The 24,717-nt window shown below is 44.1% G+C and overlaps 1 protein-coding gene across 1 annotated transcript; it reads right to left on the bottom strand.

The window, feature by feature from the left end:
- Nucleotides 1-2,289: 2,289 nt before the first annotated feature.
- On the bottom strand, nt 2,290-24,450 carry LOC143962499 (C-reactive protein-like). The gene is made up of 4 exons (XM_077471779.1): nt 24,351-24,450; nt 18,008-18,101; nt 7,832-7,893; nt 2,290-3,071 (listed from the first exon to the last, which is right to left on the bottom strand). The coding sequence occupies exons 3-4, from the start codon at nt 7,887-7,889 to the stop codon at nt 2,290-2,292; spliced, it is 840 nt and encodes a 279-aa protein (XP_077327905.1). The 5' UTR covers nt 7,890-7,893; nt 18,008-18,101; nt 24,351-24,450.
- Between the last annotated feature and the right edge of the window lie 267 nt (nt 24,451-24,717).

Genomic DNA, 24,717 nt, shown 5'->3' with positions numbered 1-24,717 from the left:
GCGCAATTGGCTTAGATCCCACTCAACGTAACACCATGGGATCAAAACCCCCACCACCCTTGCCCTTTACCCCATTAAATACGACACTTACAGCCATTAGGTTGGAAAGGGCAAGGCCACAGCTTTATTAACTCTTTCATGACTAAGCCTATTTTTGGCATTTGGTGTTTACAAGTTAAAATCCATATTTTTTGCTAGAAAATTACTTGGAACCCCCAAACATTATATATATTTTTTAAGCAGAGACTCTAGAGAATAAAACGGCGATTGTTGCAATATTTTATGTCACACGATATTTGCGCAGCGGTGTTTTAAACGCAACTTTTTTGGAAAAGGGACACTTTCATGACTTAAAAAAAAAACGAAACAGTAAAATTAGCCCAATTTTTTTGCATAATGTGAAAGATAATGTTACGCCGAGTAAATAGATACCAAACATGTCACACTTTATAATTGCATGCACTCGTGGATTGACGACAAAGTATGGTACCTAAAAATCTCAATAGGCGACGCTTTAAATTTTTTTTTTGTACGGTTATCAGGTTTGCGTTACAGTGGAGGTCTAGTGCTAGAATTATTGCTCTCACTCTGACGATCACGGCGATACCTCACATGTGTGATTTGAACACCGTTTACATATGCGGGCGCGACTTCCGTATGCATTTTCTTTGCTTCGCGAGCTTGCGGGGATGGCGGGGCACTTTAAAATTTTATTTTTATTTTTTTATTTTTTTTATTTATATTAAAATGACTAAATTGTTTTAAAAAAAAAAAAATAATTTGATCACTTTTATTGCTGTCACAAGGAATGTAAACATCCCTTGTGACAGTAATAGGTGGTGACAGGTACTCTTTATAGAGGGATCGGGGGTCTAAAAGACCCCCCACCCCGCCTTTACACTTCAATGTATTCAGATCGCCGAAAACGGCAATTCTGAATACCGTATATTATTTTAAAACCGGCGCCATTGGCAGCCGAGTAAACGTATACGTCGCTTCCGTGTTTACGATTAGGATACTGGAACGAAGCCGATTGCGGCTTCGTTCCAGTTCCTCCCCAACAGCCGGAGGCGTCGGATTTTGAATCGGTGCTCCCGATCGAGCGGGAGCACCGGTAACAGCGGCGAGAGGTGGTGGGAGGGGGGGGCGTCCCCTCCCGCTCCTCCGGCACAACAGCCGAACGGCTTTCAGCCGTTTCAGTACCAGTCCAACTAGGTTGCACTGGGTTCTCCTTGACCGCAGGTGTTGCTGTCACCGCTGGCAAGGTTAGAAACACAGTCTAGCTGGGTGTATTGAATGCCACTGATTCCCTCGGAACCAGCCCAGTGGGAGTGTTCTCCTGTTGTGCATTCTGTTGGGTGGTATTTAAGGTGCCTATGCTTTGGGGTTCCAGAGATTATTTTCTGTCTGTTCAGTTCTGGTGGTCCTCCTGACCCATCCCTATGGCCCTCCTGGCCTGGGGTGCAGAACCATGCATTCCGAGTCTCAGGGCTGGCTGGCTGGCCCAAGGCAACGCAACTGCAGGGACAGGCCTGAATGGATTTCAGGGCCTATTGATTCAAAGGTGGTCTGGTGCATCTCATCTGAAGGGAGAGGCCCAGCAACTGGAAAACCCCAGGGGAGGACTCTTCAGGAGAAGGCCGTGTGCAAGGATGGCTTCTCTGAAGGAGCCTGGAGGCTTCGTTGAAGGACGCAACCTGGATCAACACTCATACGGTATCACCGGATCGGCTGAGAGATACTGGTACCGTATGATAGCTCTTTAAATGTGTCCCACAGTAACGCTCAAGTGTACATCATAAGTCTGTGGCAGAGACGTTACCAAGCACCCTACTGGCTGCTAGGCCTAGTGAGAGGAGGTCTATCCGGGGGTTGTAAAATCCAGCTGTGAAACGGTTGCTATTCCCTGGATTTTCCTATAAGAGACTTCCGTTTTTTGCAATACAAGTACCTGAACTCATTCCTAACCTTCTACCCTTATCGAAAGACTCTGTTTCTGTTCTAAATAAATAACACAAAAAAAGATTCAGTGTCAGTTTCCACATTTCTTTGGGCCATCTACCACGGGAACCCCTAGTCGGAGAAGCAAACAAGGAGGTAACGGTAAGCCCAAATCAAACCAGCAGCTCCTTCGGGGGTCAGTGCTACAAGCGCAATGATATTGTTTTATGCTGTATGTATCAGCTGACCGGCTTGGCAATTGTTTGTTGTTCATATATGTATGACAACGTTTAATAAACTTTGATACTGTATTTTCTTGTGTCTTGTGACTGGCTAATCACATGCACCTCATTTAAAGTCCCAGGGCGACTTTTTGGGTTTAATGACTCCATCAGAACATGGATTCCTTGTTGTGTTATTTTTCACTGTTGATGTGCAAAACAAATAAATCATACTTTTCAGTGTAATTCTGTACTTAAAATGGGGGATGTTAATAATTAAAGTGTATATAGATACGATGACAGACTTACGTAAATTTGTAGGCTGGAGAAGAACACCCCCTTCCATTTCGTAGAGTAGAGACTTCCAATTAATGACATTTCCATGGTGGTCGCCAGATATGACCGTCTGGATGTCTTCTGCAGTCAGGACATAATCCCACACATGGACGTCACTTATTTCACCAACCAATGACTGAGAAGCATTAAAACCTGCACCAAAAAAATCTTGTTCCTGTCCCAGAATAATGCTGGCTTTAACTGCGATAGAAGACTTTCCCGAAATGTATCCTTTGGTGGAGATTTTCCCATTCACCCAAAGTTGGACTTCCCCAGTTTTCGAGTCCCAGGTCACACAGGTATGGCTCCAGTCTGGAGGCTTTGAATCCCTCTTGAAAACAATGCTTCCACGGTTTATGTATACCGTATAGGTGGTTGGAGCCTGGAACCTGATTAGAAAAGCATCTTTGTATGTTGGAGTAGATAAAGAGAAGAGAGAATACTGGCGTGAAAGTTCACTGTAGGAACGTAGACAGACGCTGACTTCCTTCAATGGTCTTGTAATTGTAGGTCTTAGAATGACATGAGTGGTGTTGGTTTCTTTGGGGAAGACGAACATTTTACCCTCCAAGTCTAGGGAAGGAAATGGAGAAAACTCATCAAAGCTTAGATGCTATAAACTCAGAATTTATTGATAGATGATAGAACCCAACAAAAAAATAATTAGATACACTCATACTGTATATATCAGAAGATCATTATATAAATTTTTATTTTGTGTATAGACATGTTGTTTTAAGATCCAGTATGGTGTAGGAAAAGAAAACAAATGTGTTTTGGCAGCTTACATTTTCCATCTTCTCATTTAATAATATTACTAATATTACTAATAAATAATAATGAATAATAATTTAATAATATTAAATAATCATTATTATTTTTAAAATAATAATAATAATAATAATATAAGTAATATTATTAACCACTTCCCGACCGGCGCACGCCGATGTACGTCGGCAGAAAGGCACCGGGCAGGCAACTGGGCGTACCTGTACGTCCCTTTAAATTTGCCGCCCTGCCATCGTGTCGGTCGGGACCCCTGTGAGTCTGGTCGCGGGTCCCGCGGACTCGATCGCCGGGGCGGCTAAAACTGGGAGATGCTGAGAGATGCCGTTGTAAACAGCATCTGCCCGTTCTGCCTTAAGCCAGCAAAATGGTCCGGTCTGAAAGTGGTTAAGATGATGATTATGATTATTTAGATTATTATTATCTCCAAAAATTAAGCTAAAATATTAATTATAGACCTAATTTGTAAAGTATAGGATTGCTAACACTATCAGGAATATAAACTGGCTCCACATTCATCAAAAGTGGTTTTAAACTCTAAGCCCTTGTACACACGGTCGGAGAATCCATCAGAATGTGTCCTATCGGACCGTGTCGTCGGATAATCCCACTGTGTGTGGTATGCATCGGACTGATTCAGTCGGAATATCCGTCGGACCCAATTTTCCAACATGTTGGAAATATTTCCCGACCAACTGGTTCGATCGGACATACTCAGATCATGTGTAGAGAATTTTGATCGGACCAAGTGCCACGCATGCTCAGATCAAATTCCTACATCAAAGCTATTGGCTACTAGCCTGAACGTAGTCCCATCGTAACGAAATTACGTCATCATATTCTGAATGATCGGATTTTTCGACAACTTAGTCCGACCGTGTGTATGCAACAGTTTCGGACAAGATCCGACGGATTTGGTTGTCGAAATCGTCGACCGTGTGTACAGGGGCTAAAGGTTTTTTTTTTTTAAGATATCAAAATACCAAGGAAGAGGTCCAGCATGAAGACCATGAGGCGAGACCAACAGTACCATTTCTCTTCTGTAATATCATGGACCTATCAATGCCTGTAGGAGGGTAAAACTCTATCCATGGGGACCAAGCCTATTCAAACTTTCAAGTCCCGTCGTTCAGTACCTCAGCCATTTTTTCTTGGGTCGTGTACCACATAATTTTCTGTCTCATCTGGGCGATTGTTGATGTGGTAGACCACCACACTTTTACCAATGTCTGTCTGGCTGCAGTAAACTAAAACGTCAAGAGGCAAGACTATCTAGTAGTACAGTCCAGTCATTTTAGGTTAATTAAAGCCTCATTTGGTGACTTGAGCATACCCTTGCCTAGCACGGTATATACTATTAGGGTAGACTCCCTTCCAGAAAGTCTTAATTTTTAGGCAGCCCCACCACATATGCATGAAGAGGGTCCCAGGCATTTGGCAGTCAAAGAAACATTTCCCAGACAGTGTGGGGGCAAATTTAGCCAATCTTTGGGGGGACCATATACCAACACATTTATCATTTATAGTTGGATTCTATGGCTGTGGTGTTAATAGGGCAACGTGCTGTGGTTTTCCAGATTTGGCGCCAGTTGTCTGGTTGCATTTGAACACATGTTAAGAGTCCTAGTAGGAATTTAATAATCCATGAATGACAAGCATGTAAAGACAAGAAAAGGAAATGTGTCAGTATTACGTAGCACAATCTTGCAGCAAAGATCATTGATACAAAGATACAATGGTAAAATGCCACCATCCTACAAAGAGCTCTGTAAGATTGCAGCACAATATTTCTACAGCTGGACCTCAGCTGCCACATTTCTGCGTTAACCGCAAGATACATTTAGCTTTGTGTCTTAACACGGAGCTCCACCCGAATTACCACTCCTATGCCTTTAGGATTGTATTGTGGTCTAATTGCAGGCTATCCCCCTTACCTTGCTGCTAGCAACTTCTGTCTTTTTTTCTTTTTCAATTTCCTGGTCCTGGAGTCTCCGGATAGGGGCGGTGCGGCTGCGGATATGGGCGGGGCTTCAGAGGCAGGTCTGCGCTTCCTGTTGGCCGCACTGTCTCCTGGGATCGTTTTTTCAATTTCCCAGGAGTCTGTGCGGCGCCCAGGCGCGAGTTCTCGCAGGACTTCCTAAGACGCCGCCCGTTGTGATGGCAACCTGAGTTGCTGTCAGCGCTCGATTTGATTCATCTGCGCATGCGTGAGATCAGCGATTGAACGGGCGCTGCATGCTGGGACATCAGCAGCACAGTGTCCCGGGAAGAGAATGCCTGTGGGCTTCACATGCCCACAAGCAAGATGGAAAACGTCAGGAGACGTTTTTATAAAGTATTTTCAATCCGGAAAAACGGCAGCAGGAGACTTAGAAAGAAGAAAAAGTAAGTTAAACTATTATAAAACGTACTCCTTAGCATTTCCGCCAAGAAAAAATAAATAAAACGGCGGTGGAGCCCCGCTTTAAAGGTTGCACCCTTTGTCCAGTGCTCTGGCCTTAAAAAGGTGGCACACAATGTTTCCACAGCTCCACCTCCACTGCTAAATTTTTATACCCACCCATCACTCCACTCACACTACATACTGCAAAAGAGAGTCCCGGAGCAAAAAACAAAAGGAATGGGCGCAGGGACGGCATGACAATGCTGGACTGCACAGTCGCCACCTTAAGAGATTGAAAGTTAGCCCTTTAAAGAGGGAGTCCGCCGGGAGTACGCCGGGAGTGCGCCGTTTTGTTTTTTTTTAAAAGCCAGCAGCTACAAATACTGCAGCTGCTGACTTTTAAAATAGTGACACTTACCTGTCCAGCGCGCCCGCGATGTCGGCACCCGAAGCCGATCTCTCGATCGTCTCTCGGGTGCTGCCGGCGCCATCTTGGGTATGGGAATCAGGAAGTGGAGCCTTTCGGCTTCAATTCCCGGTTCCCTACTGAGCATGCGCGAGTTGCGCTGCGCAATAAGGATGGTCCCCGCTGTCTCTGGGATCCGTGTGTTTCCCAGCAGGCAGCGGGGGACTTTTGGAAAGGGGCGTGGATTCTGCGGAAAGAGGCGTACGTTCTGCAGAATCTACGCCGGAAGTGGGTGCAGATACCTGTACTGTACAGGTACCTGCACCCCCCTCCCCCCTGAAAGGTGCCAATTGTGGCGCCGGAGGGGGGGAGGATTCCAATGAGCGGAAGGTCCACTTTAGGGTGGACCTCTGCTTTAAGAAAAGTGTGAGGAGCTGAGGGGCTGGACGGCGCTCAGGCAAAAAGTATAGTGAGAGAAGGGGGAAGTGACGTCAGTCACAGAGCGGAGGAGGAAGCGTTTCCCACCCACCCGCCCTGAGTGGAGAGGATAAAGGGGGTAAGGAATTGGTCCTCAAGTTAGGCAGTTTTTGGGGTTGCTGGAAGAGGAGATGAGAGAGGTACATGTATGGAACATGCGGTACCCATACATGGGATGGGGTGGTTTATGGTACTTCCAGGTTACGAGGGGTTAACCTGGAAGGGTTAAAAGGTCACTGTTAAGGTTTGGTACCGCCTCCGAGTCAGGGGTTATGGACTGGAGGCCTAAAGTTTAAAGTTCAAAAGAAGTTGTTAGCAGTGACCAGTGGTTTGTTGTTTCCCCCACCCATGACCCATTTGAAATAAGTTTGAAGTTAATTTTTAAATATGTTATTTATTTAAATTTATATTTTATTAATGAAAGGCCGGCTGGCCATTTACTCCAAAACCTAGTCCAGTCGTTTGTTAAGGGGTTTGGAGAGGAGGGGGGGGGGGTCATGGTAAAAGGGATCAGGTTACTGGGCGGGGTTGTAAAGGTTTGTTTTTTATTTTCTAAATAGGTTCCTTTAAGCTAGTGCATTGTTGGTTCACTTACTTTTTCCTTCGATTTCCCTTCCAAATGTTTTTTTTCTTTGTCTGAATTTCTCACTTCCTTTTTCTCCTCAGTAAACTTCACACCATCATCTGAGCGGTGTTTAGTCAGCCAGAACAGCTTACTGAGGAGGAACAGGAAGTGAGAAATTCAGACAAAGAAAACAAAGAAAAAAAACATTTAGAAGGGAAATCGAAGGAAAAGATAAGTGAACCAACAATGCACTAGCTTAAAGGAACCTATTTAGAAAATAAATAACAAACCTTTACAACCCCTTTAAGTCCTACAAATGTCATGGGTGTCAATGACAGCTCCACCCTTAAAGTAAAACTAAAGGCAAAACTTCTTTTTTTTTTTTTTTTTTTTGGACAGAGTGCAGAAGGATTAGACCCCCTGCCAGGTTTTATTGCGGTCTCAGAAAATTCAGTTAATGGCTCAGACCTTACCCAGCCCCAGCTCTCCAATGGAACCCAGAGATTTAAGAGGTGTAATTCAGTGAGCAGAACATCCTATAGGTGGGGTTGGGGTTGGGTGGGGGGATGGGGAGAAGTCAAGCTCTTCTCTGTGGAAAATCTATAAATAAAGGAGAAATGGAAAAGCAGAGGAGTTTTCGAAATAGCAGAGTAGATGGAATATTACATATGACTGATTTCCACTATCAGTAAGTGTACACAGGTTCTACCACCTACCTTCTTGTGCAAAAGATGCAGGGACCACCAACAGCAACACCAGCACACTCAGCTCCATCTCCCTGAGAAAATAGAAACAAGAATGAGAAATAATAACTCAACACACAGCCATTAATGTCTAAACCACTGGCAACAAAAGTGAGTACACCCCATATGTGAAAATGTCCAAATTGGGCCCAATTAGCCATTTTCCCTCCTCGGAATCATGTGAAGCGTTAGTGTTACAAGGTCTCAGGTGTGAATGGGGAGCAGGTGTGTTAAATTTGGTATTATTGCTCTCACTCTCTCATACTGGTCACTGGAAGTTCAACATGGCAACTCCCGGCAAAGAACTCTCTGAGGATCTGAAAAAAAAAAGAATGTATTGCTCTACATAAAGATGGCCTAGGCTATAAGAAGATTGCCAAGACCCTGGAACAGTTCTCAGACCATATGCAATCAAATTGGTCTGCATGCTTGTTGTTCCAGAAGGAAAATTCTTCTAAAGATGATGCACAAGAAAGCCGGCAAACAGTTTGCCAACAGTGGGCAGTTCCCAGAGCCCTTCAGCTCTGGGAACCACAGTGCCACCATCAGGTGATCCATTTTTTGAAAATAACTTGACAGTGAAGTGCAACTAAACCAACAACCTAACTATAATACACTATATATAATGGGCTGAAGCTCTCATAAACAGGGCATGAGTAGGACTGAGAACAAGGGAAGCAGAGATGGGGTAACAGGATATAGGATAAGGCAGGGATCAAGATAATCAGAAGGGAGGTATAAGGCTAACACTGAAGCACTGTAGAAAAGTCAAGGAAGAGATTATTTACCTTCACAGCAGCCAGCATCAGATGGAGCCTACTTACTGGGATCTGCTGGGGGACACCTGTTGTTGGCCACTGGAACTGTGCCCTTTAGCTCTGGTAACCACCGTGTCACCAGCAGGTGACCCAGGTCCTGATAGCCCCCCTTTTATTAAAGGGGGCTTCCAGATTCTAATAAGCCCTCTGCCCACAGACCCCCAAAACCACCGGCCAGTATTGTGGGAAAGAGGCCCTTGTCCTCAACAATATTGGCACAAGGTGCTTTTCCAGTGGGGTCCCCCTTGGCAAGGCACCCTCACCCCCCCCTTTCCTGGCCTGCCATTCTCTGATAAGGGACTGGTGTGGACCTCATGCTTTTTTTTTTTTTTTTTTTTTTGCATGAGGTTCTCCTATAAAATCCATACCAGCCTGGGAAAAAAAGGCCCACATTGTGCAACCACCATCAGTCATGTTGCCCAGCATTGTAGATCCATTTCAGTCATGATGCCTGACAACCACCAACATGCCTTATCAGGATAATAGAGATCTCTATATGATGACCCCTCCTTTTAGGAGTACAGATATCAGGATTAGGGTTGGGCCAAACACCTCCCCCCTGTTCGGTTCACACCAGAACACCTCGAACAGGCAAAAATTTCTAGTGAACATGCAAACCCTGTTAAAGTCTATGGGGCACGAACATGAAAAATCAAAAGTCCTAATGTTAAAGGCTTATATGCAAGTTATTGTCATAAAAAAGTATATGGGGACCCGGGTACTGCCCCAGGGGACATGTATGAGTTGAAAAAAAAGTTTTTAAAACTATAGTTTTTTTCAAGAGTGGTGATTTTAATAATGCTTAAAGTGAAACAATAAAAATAAAATATTTCTTTAAATATCATGCCTGGGAGTCCCCTTAGTCTGTCTGTAAAGTGGCGCATATGTGCTATGTATAGAACATGCTGCAGCAATAATGACATTTCTAATAGAAAAAAAAAATTAATTTACACTTGCTCTTGGCTGTAATGTATTGCTAGGTCTCGGCAATATAGATGAAAAAAGTGGCATGGGGTCCCCCCCAGTCCATACTAGGCCCTTTGGGTCTGGTACAGATTTTAAGGGGAACTCCATGCCAAAATTGAAATAAAAATTGGCCTGGGGTCCCCTCCAAAATCCATAACAGACCCTTATCCGAGCATGCATCCTGGCAGGTTAGAATAGGGAGGGTGAGCAAGTGCCCTCCCCGTCCTGAACCATACCAGTTTGCTCGCCCTCAACATGGGGGTTGAGTGCTTTGGGGCAGGGCGGCTTTGCACCCCCACTCCAAAGCACCTTGTCCCTATGTTAATGGGGACAGGGGCCTCTTCCCGACCACCCTGGCCGGTGGTTGTCGGGGTCTGCGGGCACAGAGCTTATCAGAATCTGGAAGCCCCCTTATGTGATTGGGTATCGGGTACATTGTACACCCACCCATTCACCAAAAAAGTGTCAAAAAGTAAAAACCACAGAAGACAGTACCTTTATAAAAAAAGAAAAATGTGCCCCACAATGTAAATCCATCATCAATCATGCTGCCTTTTGGACCCGAAAAATTGAGAAAACAAAAAAACTCCATGGGATGCCTCCCGGCGACTGCTGTCTTTTTGCTTAGCTGTTAGATAAGCAAGGGGCGAGGCCACCCGCTGATATAACTGGATAACCTCGCCCCCTCATCATGAGATGTCACATGATGTCTCATGATGTCAGAAGGGGCAGGGTCACTCGGTTACGTTACCGGGTGGCCCTCCCCTTGCCTATATAACAGCTGTCAAAGCCAAAAGACAGCAGTCGCTGGGAGGCCTCCCATAGAGGCAGAGCTTTTCATTTTGTTTCTATTTTTTGGGTCCGTCGGGTGGCGTGATTGAAGATGGATGGACATCACGGGGCATTTTTATTTTTTTTTTTGATATAGGAATTGTCAAAAACTGTCTTTTGTGGTTTTTACTTTTTGACAAAAAAAGTTGTCAAAAGTTGTCATTTTTTGGTGAATGGGTAGGGGTACGATGTACCCAATACCCATTCACATAGGGGGGCGGGATCTGGGGGCTCCGATAAGCCCCCTTCCAACAGACCCCAACAACCACTGGCCAGGGTTGTCGGAAAGAGGCCTTTGTCCCAATCAACATGAGGATGGGGATAGATGATCCGTGCAACCCCCCTACCACAGATATCACCTCTTCTCAGGGGGTTTTAACCCCTGACATTCTGGATGCAAAATTGGACAGTTTCAGCTGCTTCTCCAGCAAATCACTCAGAGCATCGTGGCAGAGGTGAACAAAATTTCTACAGAACTTCAGGGGGAAATTAATCAAATTAGGGAACGTACTGATGCCCTGGAGCATAAATTTGATGAAATGTTCAACTATGTGCAGGCCATAGAGGAGGAAAACTATAATCTCAAACTCTCTGCCACCCAGTTACAATTGCAACAAGAGGACTTGGAAAACAGAGAGAGACGTCAAAACCTCAGGTTCCATGGTATCCCCGAAACAGTGGGTGACTCCTCTTTACGCAGTGAGGCTGCAATTGATGTTTTCTTTTTCAAGCATTTTTCAGAATTTTTCAGTTTGTTTGCGCCCCCCCCAAAAAAAATTTGGAGCACCAGCCACAACTGCCGGAGGAGGAGCTAGTACCAGGGTCAGCATCCTAAATGCTAACTAGCATCGGTCAAAAGGAAAACCTTAATTTTTTTAATGCTGCACTTATTTTGTTTTATTCTGCTGTCAGAGGGGGATCTCGCTGACAGCAGATGAGTCAAGGTTGTTAAGGATTTGGCGGCTGCCCGCTCCTTAACAACCAGCTAATCCAAATGAAACAAAAACAAATGCCAAAGGTGCGAAACGAATTCCGAAAAAAGAATCGATTAGATTAATGACAGCATCTGAAATGAAATTCTTCATTTAAAAAAATGCATCGGAAACAAAAACAGAAATTTCCAGAGTGCACATCCCTACAAAACTTTCATATTCATATTTCATAACGGGAGCAATGATGAGACTGGAATCACAGAGGACTATGGGGGTCTATTTCCAGTATTTTTTTTATTTAACCACTTCAGCCCAAAAAGGATTTACCCCTTTCATGAACAAGTCGTTTTTGGCTATACGGCACTGCGTTAATTTAACTGACAATTGAGCGGTCATGCGACGCTGAACTGAAATTAGATTTATGTCCTTTTTTCCCCACGAAGAGCTTTATTTTGGTGGTATTTGATGCAGTTTTTATATTTTGCGCTATAAACACACAAAAAAAAAACGACAGTTTTGAAAAAAAATTAAAATATTTTTTACCTTCTGCTATAAAACATATCCAAAAAAAAATGTAAAAAAACAAATTTATTCATCTGCTTAAAAAAAAATATTGTAATAAGCGTATATTGATTGGTTTGCACAAAGTTGTAGTGTCTACAAAATAGGGGATAGAGTTATGGACTTAATTATTTTTTTATTGTTTTTACTAGTAATGGCGGCAATCAGCGGTTTTTAGCGGAACTGCGACATTGCGACGTACAAATCTGACCCCCAAGTGACACTTTTTGGCGACCAATGACACTGGCAGGGAAGGGGTTAACATCGGTATCAGAATCAAGAATTATTAGGATTGCTGATTTTTCTCGTCTTTATCCTTATCCAGAACAATCACACATATTCATCTTAAAGCGGGAGTCCGCCGGGACTCCGTGTTTTTTTTTTTTTAAAAGCCAGCAGCTACAAATACTGCAGCTGCTGACTTTTAAAATAGTGACACTTACCTGTCCAGCGCGCCCGCGATGTCGGCACCCGAAGCCGATCTCTAGATCGGTACTCGGGTGCTGCCGCCGCCATCTTGGGTATGGGAATCAGGAAATGGAGCCTTTCGGCTTCATTTCCCGGTTCCCTACTGCGCATGCGCGAGTAGCGCTGCGCAATAAGGACGGTCCCCGCTGCCTCTGGGATCTGTGTGTTTCCCAGCAGGCAGCGGGGCACTTGCGGAAGGGGGCGGGCACTTGCGGAAAGGGGCGTAATCTACGCCCCTTTCCGCAGAGAGCTATCCCGGAAGTGGGTGCAGTTACCTGGATTATCCAGGTGACTGCACCCCCCTCCCCCCTGAAAGGTGCCAATTGTGGCGCCGGAGGGGGGAGGATTCCGATGAGCGGAAGGTCCATTTTAGGGTGGACCTCCGCTTTAAGTAGAAAAGATGTAGCTGGATAGCCGCACTCCGAATTATTCAACTTTGTTTCAAAAATATAATTAAAATCATAGCATCTAGGTTGGTAAACAGACTAACTGCACAGCCGCTGACATGTTTCACACCGAACACGTTGCTTAGTCATAGTCATAGCTATGACTAAGCACTGTGTTCGGTGTGAAACATGTCAGCGGCTGTGCAGTTAGTCTGTTTACCAGCCTAGATGCTATGATTTTAATTATATTTTTGAAATAAAGTTGAATAATTCGGAGTGCGGCTATCCAGCTACATCTTTTCTACTTCAGTTTCTGTTGCAAACAGAGCCAGCACCCTGTGGGATTGTGGAGACAGCTGTTTTGGGAGAAGTCATTACCTTAGAGCGGTAATTCTTTGTATACATATTCATCTTAGTTCCCCAGCTTTGTGTGTTACCCCGCGATCTCTGTGTAATAAAATCCGCAGAGGTGATCAAATACCACCAAAAGAAAGCTCTATTTGTGGGGAAAAAAAGGACGTAAATTTTACTTGGGTACAGTGTCTCACGACCGCGCAATTTTCAGTTAAATCGCCGCCATGCTTTATCGCAAAAAAATGGCCTGGTCAGAAAGTGGGTAAATCCTTCCGGAGCTGAAGTGGTTAAAAAATTTAAAATGTGTGTTTTTTTGCCCAAAAAAAAATTGCCTTTGAAAAACTGCTGCACAAATACAGTGCGACATAAAAAATTGCAGAACCCACCTTTTTAGTCTCTAGGGCCTCTGCTTTAAATATATACTGTAGTTGATAGTTATAGTTATCATGAACTGTCCACCCTCTTTTGTCATTCAGTTCAACAAAGTAATAACAACGTTGTTGGACTTTTCTCTCACATATGTCTGTAATGTCACCTCTCTGGTATCGCTAGATCTAGAATGAGGCTTCCAAGGGCATAACGTCATCTCAAAAGGACCATTTCAAGCCCGCCACAAGAAATTCATACCTGCATTCCACCAATTGTCATCTTCCTAGGTGGATCGGAAACATTCCGAAGATCTAGTTTTGCAGGCTTAGAAATAACTGAACCTTGCAGGAAGACTCTATCATATTAAGTCAGGAATTAAGTGTCTCGAAAAAGGTGGGTGAAAAGTCATATCTAACATACCTGGTTCCAGCAGTGAAAGAGAAGCATGTCAGTAAAGACAGGACAAGGATTTAACCCGATTTCATGACAAATTCCGTAATATGGATAAAATGCTATCCAAACGTTGGTCAATGTTGTGTCAGGATCCAAATTTGGGACCTATCCTCCCTTCAAATCCCACATTTGCTTACCGTGGGCACCCAAAATTAAAAGTAGCACCCAGTAAAATTACTAAGGGTACTAAACCTTGTATCAGTCGGTGGGGGACATGTTTGGGAACTCAATAGATGTTCTTCAGTGTGGAGAGAAAAAATGTCATCACTCATGGGTAGAAGGTCTTTCTTGGTTATGGTAAATCATTTTCCATGTCATCTTTCTATAGCTGTTCTTCTGAATGTGTAGTGTATTGCTTGACTTGTTCCTTGACTTGTCTTTTATATGTGGGACTTACCATCAGAACCCTATGGGCCAGGTTGGGTGAGCGCCAGAGGTTCATTGAACAGAGTAAAACTGGCATAGCCATCGAGGGACAAGAGTTTGGGTCATTGAATCCATACCAAATACACTTATGCCAGAAGTAAATGTAAATGTAGCGCTGGCTCCTGACGAGCAGGCGCTATTGTTTTTGTAAAGATAAGTTGCCTGAAGCCACAGTTGGGCTTCGGGATTATTTCTCTAAATTTCTGGTTTCAGTGCCAGTCCAGCTGGGTTGCACTGGGTTCTCCTTGACCGCAGGTGTCGCTGTCAACGCCGTAGAAACGCAGTCTAGCTGGATGCATTGAATGCCACTTATTTCTCTGAACCAGCCCAGTGGGAGTGTTTTCCTGCTGTACATTCTGGGGGGTGGTATTTAAGGTACCGACGCCATGTTGGCGGGGAATTTACTTTCTGTCTGTTTGGTTCTGGTGGTCCTTCTGACCCAGTCCCATGGCCCACCTGGCCTGGGGTGCGGAACTATGCATCCTGTGTCTCGGGGCTGGCTGACCCAAGGCGACACAACTGAAGGGATAGGCCCGAGTGAATTTCTGGGCCTACTGCTCCAGGGATGGTCTGGTGCCGTCTCATCAGAAGGGAGAGGCCCAGCAACTGACTCTTTAGGGAGAAGACCGTGCGCAAGGCTGGTTTCTCTGAAGGAACCTGGAGGCTTAGTTGAAGGACGCAACCTGGATCAACACTCATACGGTATCGCCGGATCGGCTGAGAGAAACTGGTACCGTATATATCAGTTCTTTAAATTTATCCACATCCCTCAGTAACGCTCACAAGTCTGTGGCAGAGACTTTACCGAGCATCCCACCGGCTGCTAGGCCTAGTGAGAGAGGTCTATCCGGGGGTTGTTGAACCCAGTTATGGAGCAGTTTTATTCTCTGGATTCTCTTAATACTTTCACCTTGCAATTTAAGTGCCTGAACTCACTCCTAACCCTCTACCCTCCATTAAGAGACATTGTTTTTTTCTAAATAAATAACCCAAAAGAGGATTCAGTGTCAGTTTCAACATTCTTTGGGCCATTTACCACGGGATCCCCAAGACGGAGAAGCAAGCAGGTGAGGTAACGGTAAGCCCAAATCAAACCAGCAGCTCCTTTGGCGTTTAGTGCTACATAAATATAATCACTTTTTTTTATTTTTATTTTTTATTGTGGGGCTTATTTTTCACAAAAGAAATTAAAAGAACATTGCACTACTAATTTCACATGTAAGAACATAATGGATATTTACCCTGAATACATTATCTCCAGGGGGATTAAATGAAAAAACTGAGGTCAGCACGTTCAATTTAATTAAATGTTGCTTTAATCCTCTTTGTGGTTTTTATTTATTTTTCTTTTTTTATACATTTTTTCTTTTTTTTTCTTCCATACATAATTGTTGGCTTTTGCTGCAATCAATTTTATCAGCTGTTTAATCACTTGCCGACCACAATTCATATACTGTATATATACAGTGCAAGTGGTTTACCATAATTATGGCTGAAGATATCAGCCATAACCTTTGGTATTGTTTTTTGAAGCTGTTGGCTGGCTTTCTCTTGAAAGCATTCCAAGCGGCTCATGAGCTTTCAGAAGTGTCAGGAAGGGGACACCCCCCCCGCCTCCCACCGCACATTGTTGTTTCTGGGGGCTTAACGTTTCCACGACTCGCCCAAGAAACGATCCAACGGTGCGGCCCGATGGTCACAGAGGCGATAAAAGACAAGATTGTCTTAGATCACCTCCTATGGGCTTGGAGGACCGGAACAACGTCACAAGGTCAATTTTGGTTCAGGGTGGAAGTAAACTTTTTTTTTTTTTTAATGCAAAAGATAATTTTTTTGGTTTTTGGACCTTTTGCTTTTAAAGGTAAAGGAGATATTTGGGGTCTTTTTGACTCCAGATTTCTCTGTCAAGAGGACCTGTCATCCCTTTTTTGTTGTTGCTTTAAATGTCACAGTTGCTGTAGTACATCCTACAGCAACAATGAAACAAAATTGAGATTCCCATAAATATTTGATACTAGACCCTTAATCTGAACATGTAGCCTATCTGGCCAGAAAAGGGGGGGGGAATAATCATGTACCCCCCTCCTCCTGACCTCCTCCTTCTCCATACCAGGCCACATGTTCTCAACATGGGGCAGGTGCCTTGCCAATGGGAACCCTACCTGAAAAAGCACCATGTATTCATGTTGATGATTACAAGGAACTTTTCCTCACAATCCTGACCAGCAGTTGTGGCGGTCTGCAGGCAGGGGGCTTATAGGAATCTGGAAACCCCCATTAATAATAAAGGGGTCCCCAAATACCCCCCTACATAAATTATTATGGGGGACATAGTATCCTTACTCATTTACAAAAAATTTTGTACCCTAGAAATAAAGACACCCAAACTCCTTTATTAAAAAACAAAACGAAGGGGTTAACATCAGGGGCAACCAAAGGGTTAAACATGTTTCCTACTAGCGTGTTCTAACTGTGTGGGGAATTGGCTGACAGGAAGAAGATAGAGATCGCTGTACCCGATTACAAGGAACAGACAATCTCAGTGTCCTCCCCTGTCACAATGGGGATCTGCTTTGTTTACATAGGCAGATCCCCGTTCTGCCTCTCTGTGGACTGATCGTGGGTGGGGGATCTCATTGGCTCCCCCACCATGCAGTGAGCGCCCACAGTAGCTTGTGCACAAAACAATGTACAGGCACTTTGTTTTTCGTGCAATAGAGCCGCTCTGACGCCGTATACGTGCGGTGGGCGGTCTCTAAGTGGTTAAATCCAATCAAAACAATGTGTGAGTCCTTGGAAAACGCTGTGGGAAAACCTTTATGGATGGACCCTTATGAGTTTTCTAGAGAGAGAAGGTGCTTGCCTTCAGACTGTCTCTCTTTAATTGAACCTCTATTACTGTCTGAACATAGAAGGCAGGGATGGGGAGGGAGTGGTTGGGGTCTATTATCTGATTGGTGGTTTCTTATGTTTTCCTTATCATACTGCAACCAGCATCGGAATCTTGCTTGGTTTCCTCCCACAACTCTATATACACAAATGGTAAGGACAGGGACTGGTGAGACTGGATCTATCTATTCTCTACAATAAAGGCTATATTTAAATTTTCCATAAACTGGTCCATGCAGACAAGGGGCCCCCGGGGGTTTAAAAAGCCCTGCGTCATTTGTAAATATATTGTGTAATGCAAATGTCATACCTGCAGGTCTTTTCCACCGCCAAAGAAGCCTGGATGAAATACTCCCAATGTTTCCTTCCCTACGTCCCGTCTTATTTCCAGGACAAAGCAGACATTGAGCACCCCTCCCCCCCCCCCCCAGCATCACATGGATGAGCTTGCCTGATATAAAATCCGTCTTTACACGGTTTCCTCTCCTCTCCTATCCCAGCAGTGGCTGAGCTCAGTGGTGACCTTCCTTCTAAGCGTTTTGGATTCCTGACTGCCCTGGCCTGACTTCTGGCTTTAATGTTGCTGGGCACTGACCAGAATCAAGAATTATTAGAATTGCTGATTATTCTCACCTTCATCCGTACTCCAAGGACAACCAAACTTATTCAGCTTAGTTCCCCAGCTTTGTGTTTTACCTGCGATCTCTGTGTACGGTGTGGTTGGTCTGGTTGAAGCCTTCTCCCTTTGTCCAGTCTCCCTTTGTCCAGTCTCAGCCCTCAGAAGGTCCTCCTGGTAATGGTGAGATGAGAGGATGGAAGGGTGTTATAAAGTTCCTTCCTCATTAATAACCCCCCCCCCCCCCCCTCCTTTGACCTCCATCAGCGTGATCACCATTTCTCGAAAACAAAAATTATACAACAAGGGCCTCATTGTTCACCATAAAAAGAGAAATTAAAACTTACACAATGTGTACTGTAATTGTAGTAACAAATAGACTACTTTTATCTCTGGTCTCTCAATTACACAGCTCACCACAAGTATTGGGACGCCTGCCTTTACACGCACATGAACTTTAATGGTATCTCAGTCTTAGTCCGTAGGGTTCGATATTGAGTTGGCCCAGTCACACAGATCTTGGTATTTTGAATGCTTTTAAGGGCAGAGGAGACTAGGTCCGACGGTCTTTCCGACGGACTTTTGGCAGAGTTCCGACGGACTTTCTGAATGAACGGACTTGGCCACACACAATCACACCAAAGTCCGATGGAATTCGAACGTGATGACGTACGACCAGACTAGGATAAGGAAGTTCATAGCCAGTAGGCAATAGCTGCCCTAGCATCGTTTTTTGTCCGTCGGACTAGCATACACACGAATGGATTTCTCGGTCCGGCGGAGTTCCGGTGGAAAAATTTAAAACATGTTCTATTTCTAAAGTCCCCCGGATTTTTGGCAAGCAAAGGTCCGATGGAGCCCACACACACGATCGAATTGTCCGACGGACTCGTTCCGTCGGACCTTTGCTGTCAAAAAGTCCGGTCATGTGTACGAGGCATTAGACCCCAGATCTCTCCATAAAGAGTACCAGTCACTGCCTAGTACCATCACAAGGGTTTTTACATTCCTTGTAACAGCAATACAAGTGATGAAAAAAATATTTAAAGCAACAGTATGAAAAAAAAGTATAATAAAAGAAAAAAAAAATGTATAATAAAAAAAATGAAAGGGGTAGTAAACCCTCAAGGTTTTTCAGCTCAATGCATTCTATGCATTAAGCTGAAAAAACCTCCTGTAATGCTGCAGCCCCCCTGAGCCCCCATTTTACTTACCTGTACCCCCTCTATCTCGCCCGGGGGAACAAGCACACCAGCAAAAACCGGTGTCTTGGTTCCTGATTGGATGGATTGATAGCAGCGCAGCCATTGGCTCCTGTTGCTGTCAATCAAATCCAATGACACTGGCGCCAGGGGGGTGGGGGCGAGTCCAGCATTCGTGTCTATGGACGCAAATGCTGGACTCGGGAATGCACCCGCAAGGTATCCCCCTTGGGAAAGCGCTTCTCCGAGGGGATTATCTGATGAGGGGAGGAGCCGCAAGAGCCGCCGTGGGACCCCAGAAGAGGAGGGTCGGGGGCCACTCTGTGCAAAACAAGCTGCACAGTGGAGGTAAGTATGACATTATTTAAAAAAAAAAAAAAAAACGAACCTTTAGTCTCACTTTAAGTGCTCCAGTTCCCCCTTGCGCATGCACAAAGGCAAATAGGCACATCGGTCCCGCATTGCAACTAAACAGAGATCGTCCCACACATGTGAGGTATCACCTCGAACGCAAGATCATGGGCAGTAATTATAGCACTAGACCACCTCTGCATTACATAAAGTGGTAACCTGTGAAGGCTTTTAAAATGTTGCCTATGGATATTTAATAAAATTACGTTGCTTGTCACAGTTGCACGAGCGTGCGCAATTTTAAAGCATGACATGTTTGGTATCTATTTACTCGTGTAACATCATCTTTTTTATATTTTGCAAAAAAAAAACATGTTATGTATTTAGTTTTTTTTGCATTAAATGCTTGCAGGTTGGCAGCTGCACGAATCACTGTAGCTGTACATCGGCCGCTTTAAGAGCTCTGGGGGGGGGGGGGGGGGGTTGCGAGCGAAGCTGGAGCCGATGCGTGTGGCTGGTGGCCACAACGTCTGCTGGCCACCAGAATGGGGATCTGTCATAGTAAACAAAGAGATACCTGTTCTGTCAGGAAGTAGAGAGAGATCTGCTGTTCCCAGTGATCAGGAACAGCGATCTCTCTGTACTCCCAGTCAGTTCCCTCCTCCCATAGTTAAAAACACCTCCCTAGGACACACTTAACTCCTTGATCACCACTAACTTGTTAACCCCTTCCCTGCCAGTGTCATTTATACAGTAATCGGTGGCTATTTTTAACTCTGATCGCTGTATAAATGTCACCACCAAAAGAAAGCTCTATTTGTGGGAAAAAAATTATAAAAATTTCATTTGGGTACAGTGTAGCATGACCGCGCAATTGCCATTCAAAGTGCGACAGCGCTGAAAGCTCAAAATTGGTCTGGGCAGGAAGGTGTTTAAGTGCCTGGTATTGAGGTGGTTAACCACTTTCAGACCGGGACTATTTTGCTGGCTTAAGACCAGGCCACTTTTTGCGATTCGGCACTGCGTCGCTTTAACTTACAATTGCGCGGTCGTGCGACGTGGCTCCCATACAAAATTGATGTCCTTTTTTCCCCACAAATAGAGCTTTCTTTTGGTGGTATTTGATCACCACTGCGGTTTTTATTTTTTGCGCTATAAACAAAAATAGAGCGACAATTTTGAAAAAAACGAATTATTTTTTACTTTTTGTTATAATAAATATCCCCCAAAAATATATAAAAAAACCTTTTTTTTCCCTCAGTTTAGGCTGATACGTATTCTTCTACATATTTTTGGTAAAAAAATCGCAATAAGCAATTATTGATTGGTTTGCGCAAAAGTTATAGCGTTTACAAAATAGGGGATAGTTTTATGGCATTTTTATTAATATTTTTTTTTTACTAGTAATGGCGGCAATCAACGATTTTTTTTATTGTGACTGCGACATTATGGCGGACACATCAGACATTTTTGACACATTTTTGGGACCATTGTCATTTATACAGCAATCAGTGCTATACAAATGCAGTGATTCCTGTGTAAATGACACTGGCAGTGAAGGGGTTAACCAGGGGGTGGCAGTGTAGGGGTTAAGTGTGTCCTAGGGGCGTGTTACTAACTATGGGGGACTGGGCTTTGTTAGTGAACACTGATCTCTGCTCCAATCACATGGAGCAGAGATCAGCGTCACTTGTTGCTAGGCAGAACGGGGAGATGCTGTTTACAACGGCATCTCCCCATTCAGCCGCCCCGTGAGACGATCGTGGGTATCTCCACTGCGATCGAGTCAGCGATCGAGTCAGCGGGACCCGGGACGGGTCCCGACTGGCATGCGAGTGCGCTGCTAGCGGCGCGCACGGGATGGCAGGGGGGCATATAAAAATGGACGTACTTGTACGCCAATATGTCTGCCCGTGCCATTCTGCCGACGTACATCTGGTTAAATAACTGCTGCACAAATTGCAGAACCCACCTTTTTTGTATCTAGGGCCTCTGCTATATACTGTAGATGATATAGTTATGATGGACTGTCCACCCTCTTTTGTAATTCAGTTCAACAAAGTAATAACAATGTTGTTGGACTTTTCTCTCACATATGTCAGTAATGTCACCTCTCTTGTATCGCTAGATCTAGCATGAAGCTTCAAAGGGCATACCGTCATCTCAAAAGGACCATTTCAAGCCCGCCACAAGAAATTCATACCTGCATTCCACCGATTGTCATCTTCTTAGGTTGATCGGAAACATTCCGAAGATCTTGTTTTTCAGGCTTAGAAATAACTCAACCTTGCAGGAAGACTCTATCATACAAAGCCAGGAATTAAAGACTAAAGTGTCTCGAAAAAGGTTACTCCCCTGAAGTGGGTGAAAAGTCATATCTAACATACCTGGTTCCAGCAGTGAAAGAGAAGGATGTCAGTAAAGACAGGACAAGGATTTAACCCAATTTCATCACAAATTCCATAATATGGATAAAATGCTATCCAAACGTTGGTCCATGTTCTGTCAGGATCCATATTTGGGACCTATCCGCCCTTCAAAACCCACATTTGCTTACCGTAGGCACCCAACATTAAAAGTAGCACCTAGCAAAATTACTAAGGGTACTAAACCTTGTATCAGTCGGTGGGGGACATGTTTGGGAACTCAATAGATGTTCTTCAGCGTAGAAAGAAAAAATGTCATCACTCATGGGTAGAAGGTCTTTCTTGGTTATGGTACATCATTTTCCATGTCCTCTTTCTATAGCTGTTCTTCTGAATGTGTAGTGTGTTGCTTGACTTGTTCCTTGACTTGTCTTTTATATGTGGGACTTACCATCAGAACCCCATGGGCCAGGTTGGGTGAGCGCCAGAGGTTCTTTGAACAGAGTAAAACTGACATAGGCATCGAGGGACAAGAGTTTGGGTCATTGAATCCATACCAAATACATTTATACCAGAAGAACCTTTCAAAATATTGTGTAAATATAATGCACTTTTTTTTATTTTTTATTGCAGGGCTTATTTTTCACAAAAGAAATTAAAAGAACATTGCACCACTAATTTCACATATAGGAACAAAATGGATATTTACCCTGAATACATTATCTCCAGGGGGGTTAAATGAGAAATCTGAGGTCGACGCGGTCAATTTAATTTAATTTTGCTTTAGACCTCTTTGTGTTTTTTATTTATTTTAATTTTTTTTCATGCATTTTTTTTTCTTTTTTTTTCTTCCATACATAATTGTTGGCTTTTGCTGCAATCAATTTTATCAGCTGTTTAATCACTTGCCGACCACAATTCATATACTGTATATATACAGTGCAAGTGGTTTACCATAATTATGGCTGAAGATATCAGCCATAACCTTGGTGTTGTTTTTTGAAGCTGGCAGCTGGCTTTCTCTTGAAAGCATTCCAAGCGGCTCATGAGCATTCAGAAGTGTCAGGAAGGGGACATAACCCTCCCCCCGCCTCCCGCCGCACATTGTTGTTTCTGGGGGCTTAACGTTTCCCCCGACTCGCCCAAGAAACGATCCAACGGTGCGGCCCGATGGTCGCAGAGGTGATAAAAGACTAGATTGTCTTTGATCACCTTATATGGCCTTGGTGGACCGGAAAAACGTCACAAGGTCAATTTTGGTTCAGGGTGGAAGTAAACTTTTTTATTTTTTAATGCAAAAGAAATTTTTTTTGTTTTTTTGACCTTTTGCTTTTACAGGTAAAGGAGATATTTGGGGTCTTTTTGACTCCAGATCTCTCTGTCAAGAGGACCTGTCATCCCTTTTTTGTTGTTGTTGTAAATATCACAGTTGCTGTAGTACATCCTACAGCAACAATGAAACAAAATTGAGATTCCCATAAATATTTGATACTAGACCCTTAATCTGAACATGTAGCCAGAAAAGGGGGGGAAAGAATCATGTTCCCCCCTCCTCCTGACCTCCTCCTTCTCCATACCAGGCCACATGTTGTCAACATGGGGCGGGTGCCTTGCCAATGGGAACCCTACCTGAAAAAGCACCATGTATTCATGTTGATGATTACAAGGAACTTTTCCTCACAACCCTGACCAGCAGTTGTGGGGGTCTGCAGGCAGGGGGCTTATAGGAATCTGGAAACCCCCTTTAATAATAAAGGGGTCCCCAAATACCCCCCCTACATAAATGATTATGGGGGACATAGTATCCCTACTCATTTACAAAAAAATTTTGTACCCTAGAAATAAAGACACCCAAACTCCTTTATTAAAAAACAAAACTAAGGGGTTAACATCAGGGGCAACCAAAGGGTTAAACGTGTTTCCTACTAGCGTGTTCTAACTGTGTGGGGAATGGGCTGACAGGAAGAACATAGAGATCGCTGTACCCGATTACTAGGAACAGACAATCTCAGTGTCCTCCCCTGTTAGAATGGGGATCTGCTTTGTTTACATAGGCAGATCCCCGTTCTGCCTCTCTGTGGAGTGATCGCGGGTGGGGGAGCTCATCGGCAAATGTCATACCTGCAGGTCTTTTCCACCGCCAAAGAAGCCTGGATGAAATACTTCCAATGTTTCCTTCCCTACGTCCCGTCTTATTTCCAGGACAAAGCAGACATTGAGCACCCCCCCCCCCCCCCAGCATCACATGGATGAGCTTGCCTGATATAAAATCCGTCTTTACACGGTTTCCTCTCCTTTCCTATCCCAGCAGTGGCTGAGCTCAGTGGTGACCTTCCTTCTAAGCATTTTGGATCCCTGACTGCCCTGGCCTGATTGCTGGCTTTAATGTTGTTGGGCACTGACCAGAATCAAGAATTATTAGGATTGCTGATTATTCTCACCTTCATCCATACTCCAAGGACAACCAAACTTATTCAGCTTAGTTCCCCAGCTTTGTGTGTTACCTGCGATCTCTGTGTACGGTGTGGTTGGTCTGGTTGAAGCCTTCTCCCTTTGTCCAGTCTCCCTTTGTCCAGTCTCAGCCCTCAGAAGGTCCTCCTGGTAATGGTGAGATGAGAGGAAGGGTTGGTTGTAATAAAGTTCCTTCTTCATTAATAACCCCCCCCCTCCTCCTTTGACCTCCATCAGCGTGATCACCATTTCTCGAAAACAAAAATTATACAACAAGGGCCTCATTGTTCACCATAAAAAGAGAAATTAAAACTTACACAATGTGTAATGTAATCGTAGTAACAAATAGACTACTTTTATCTCTGGCCTCACAGCTCACCACAAGTATTGGGATGCCTGCCTTTACACGCACATGAACTT

Source organism: Lithobates pipiens, unplaced genomic scaffold (genome assembly GCF_037356315.1).
Source record: "Lithobates pipiens isolate NorthernLeopardFrog02 unplaced genomic scaffold, aLitPip1_a1.2 Scaffold_8, whole genome shotgun sequence".
Taxonomy (NCBI): domain Eukaryota; kingdom Metazoa; phylum Chordata; class Amphibia; order Anura; family Ranidae; genus Lithobates; species Lithobates pipiens.
The sequence above is the reverse complement of the archived record's forward strand: the minus strand, read 5'-3'. Positions and strand labels throughout refer to the sequence as shown.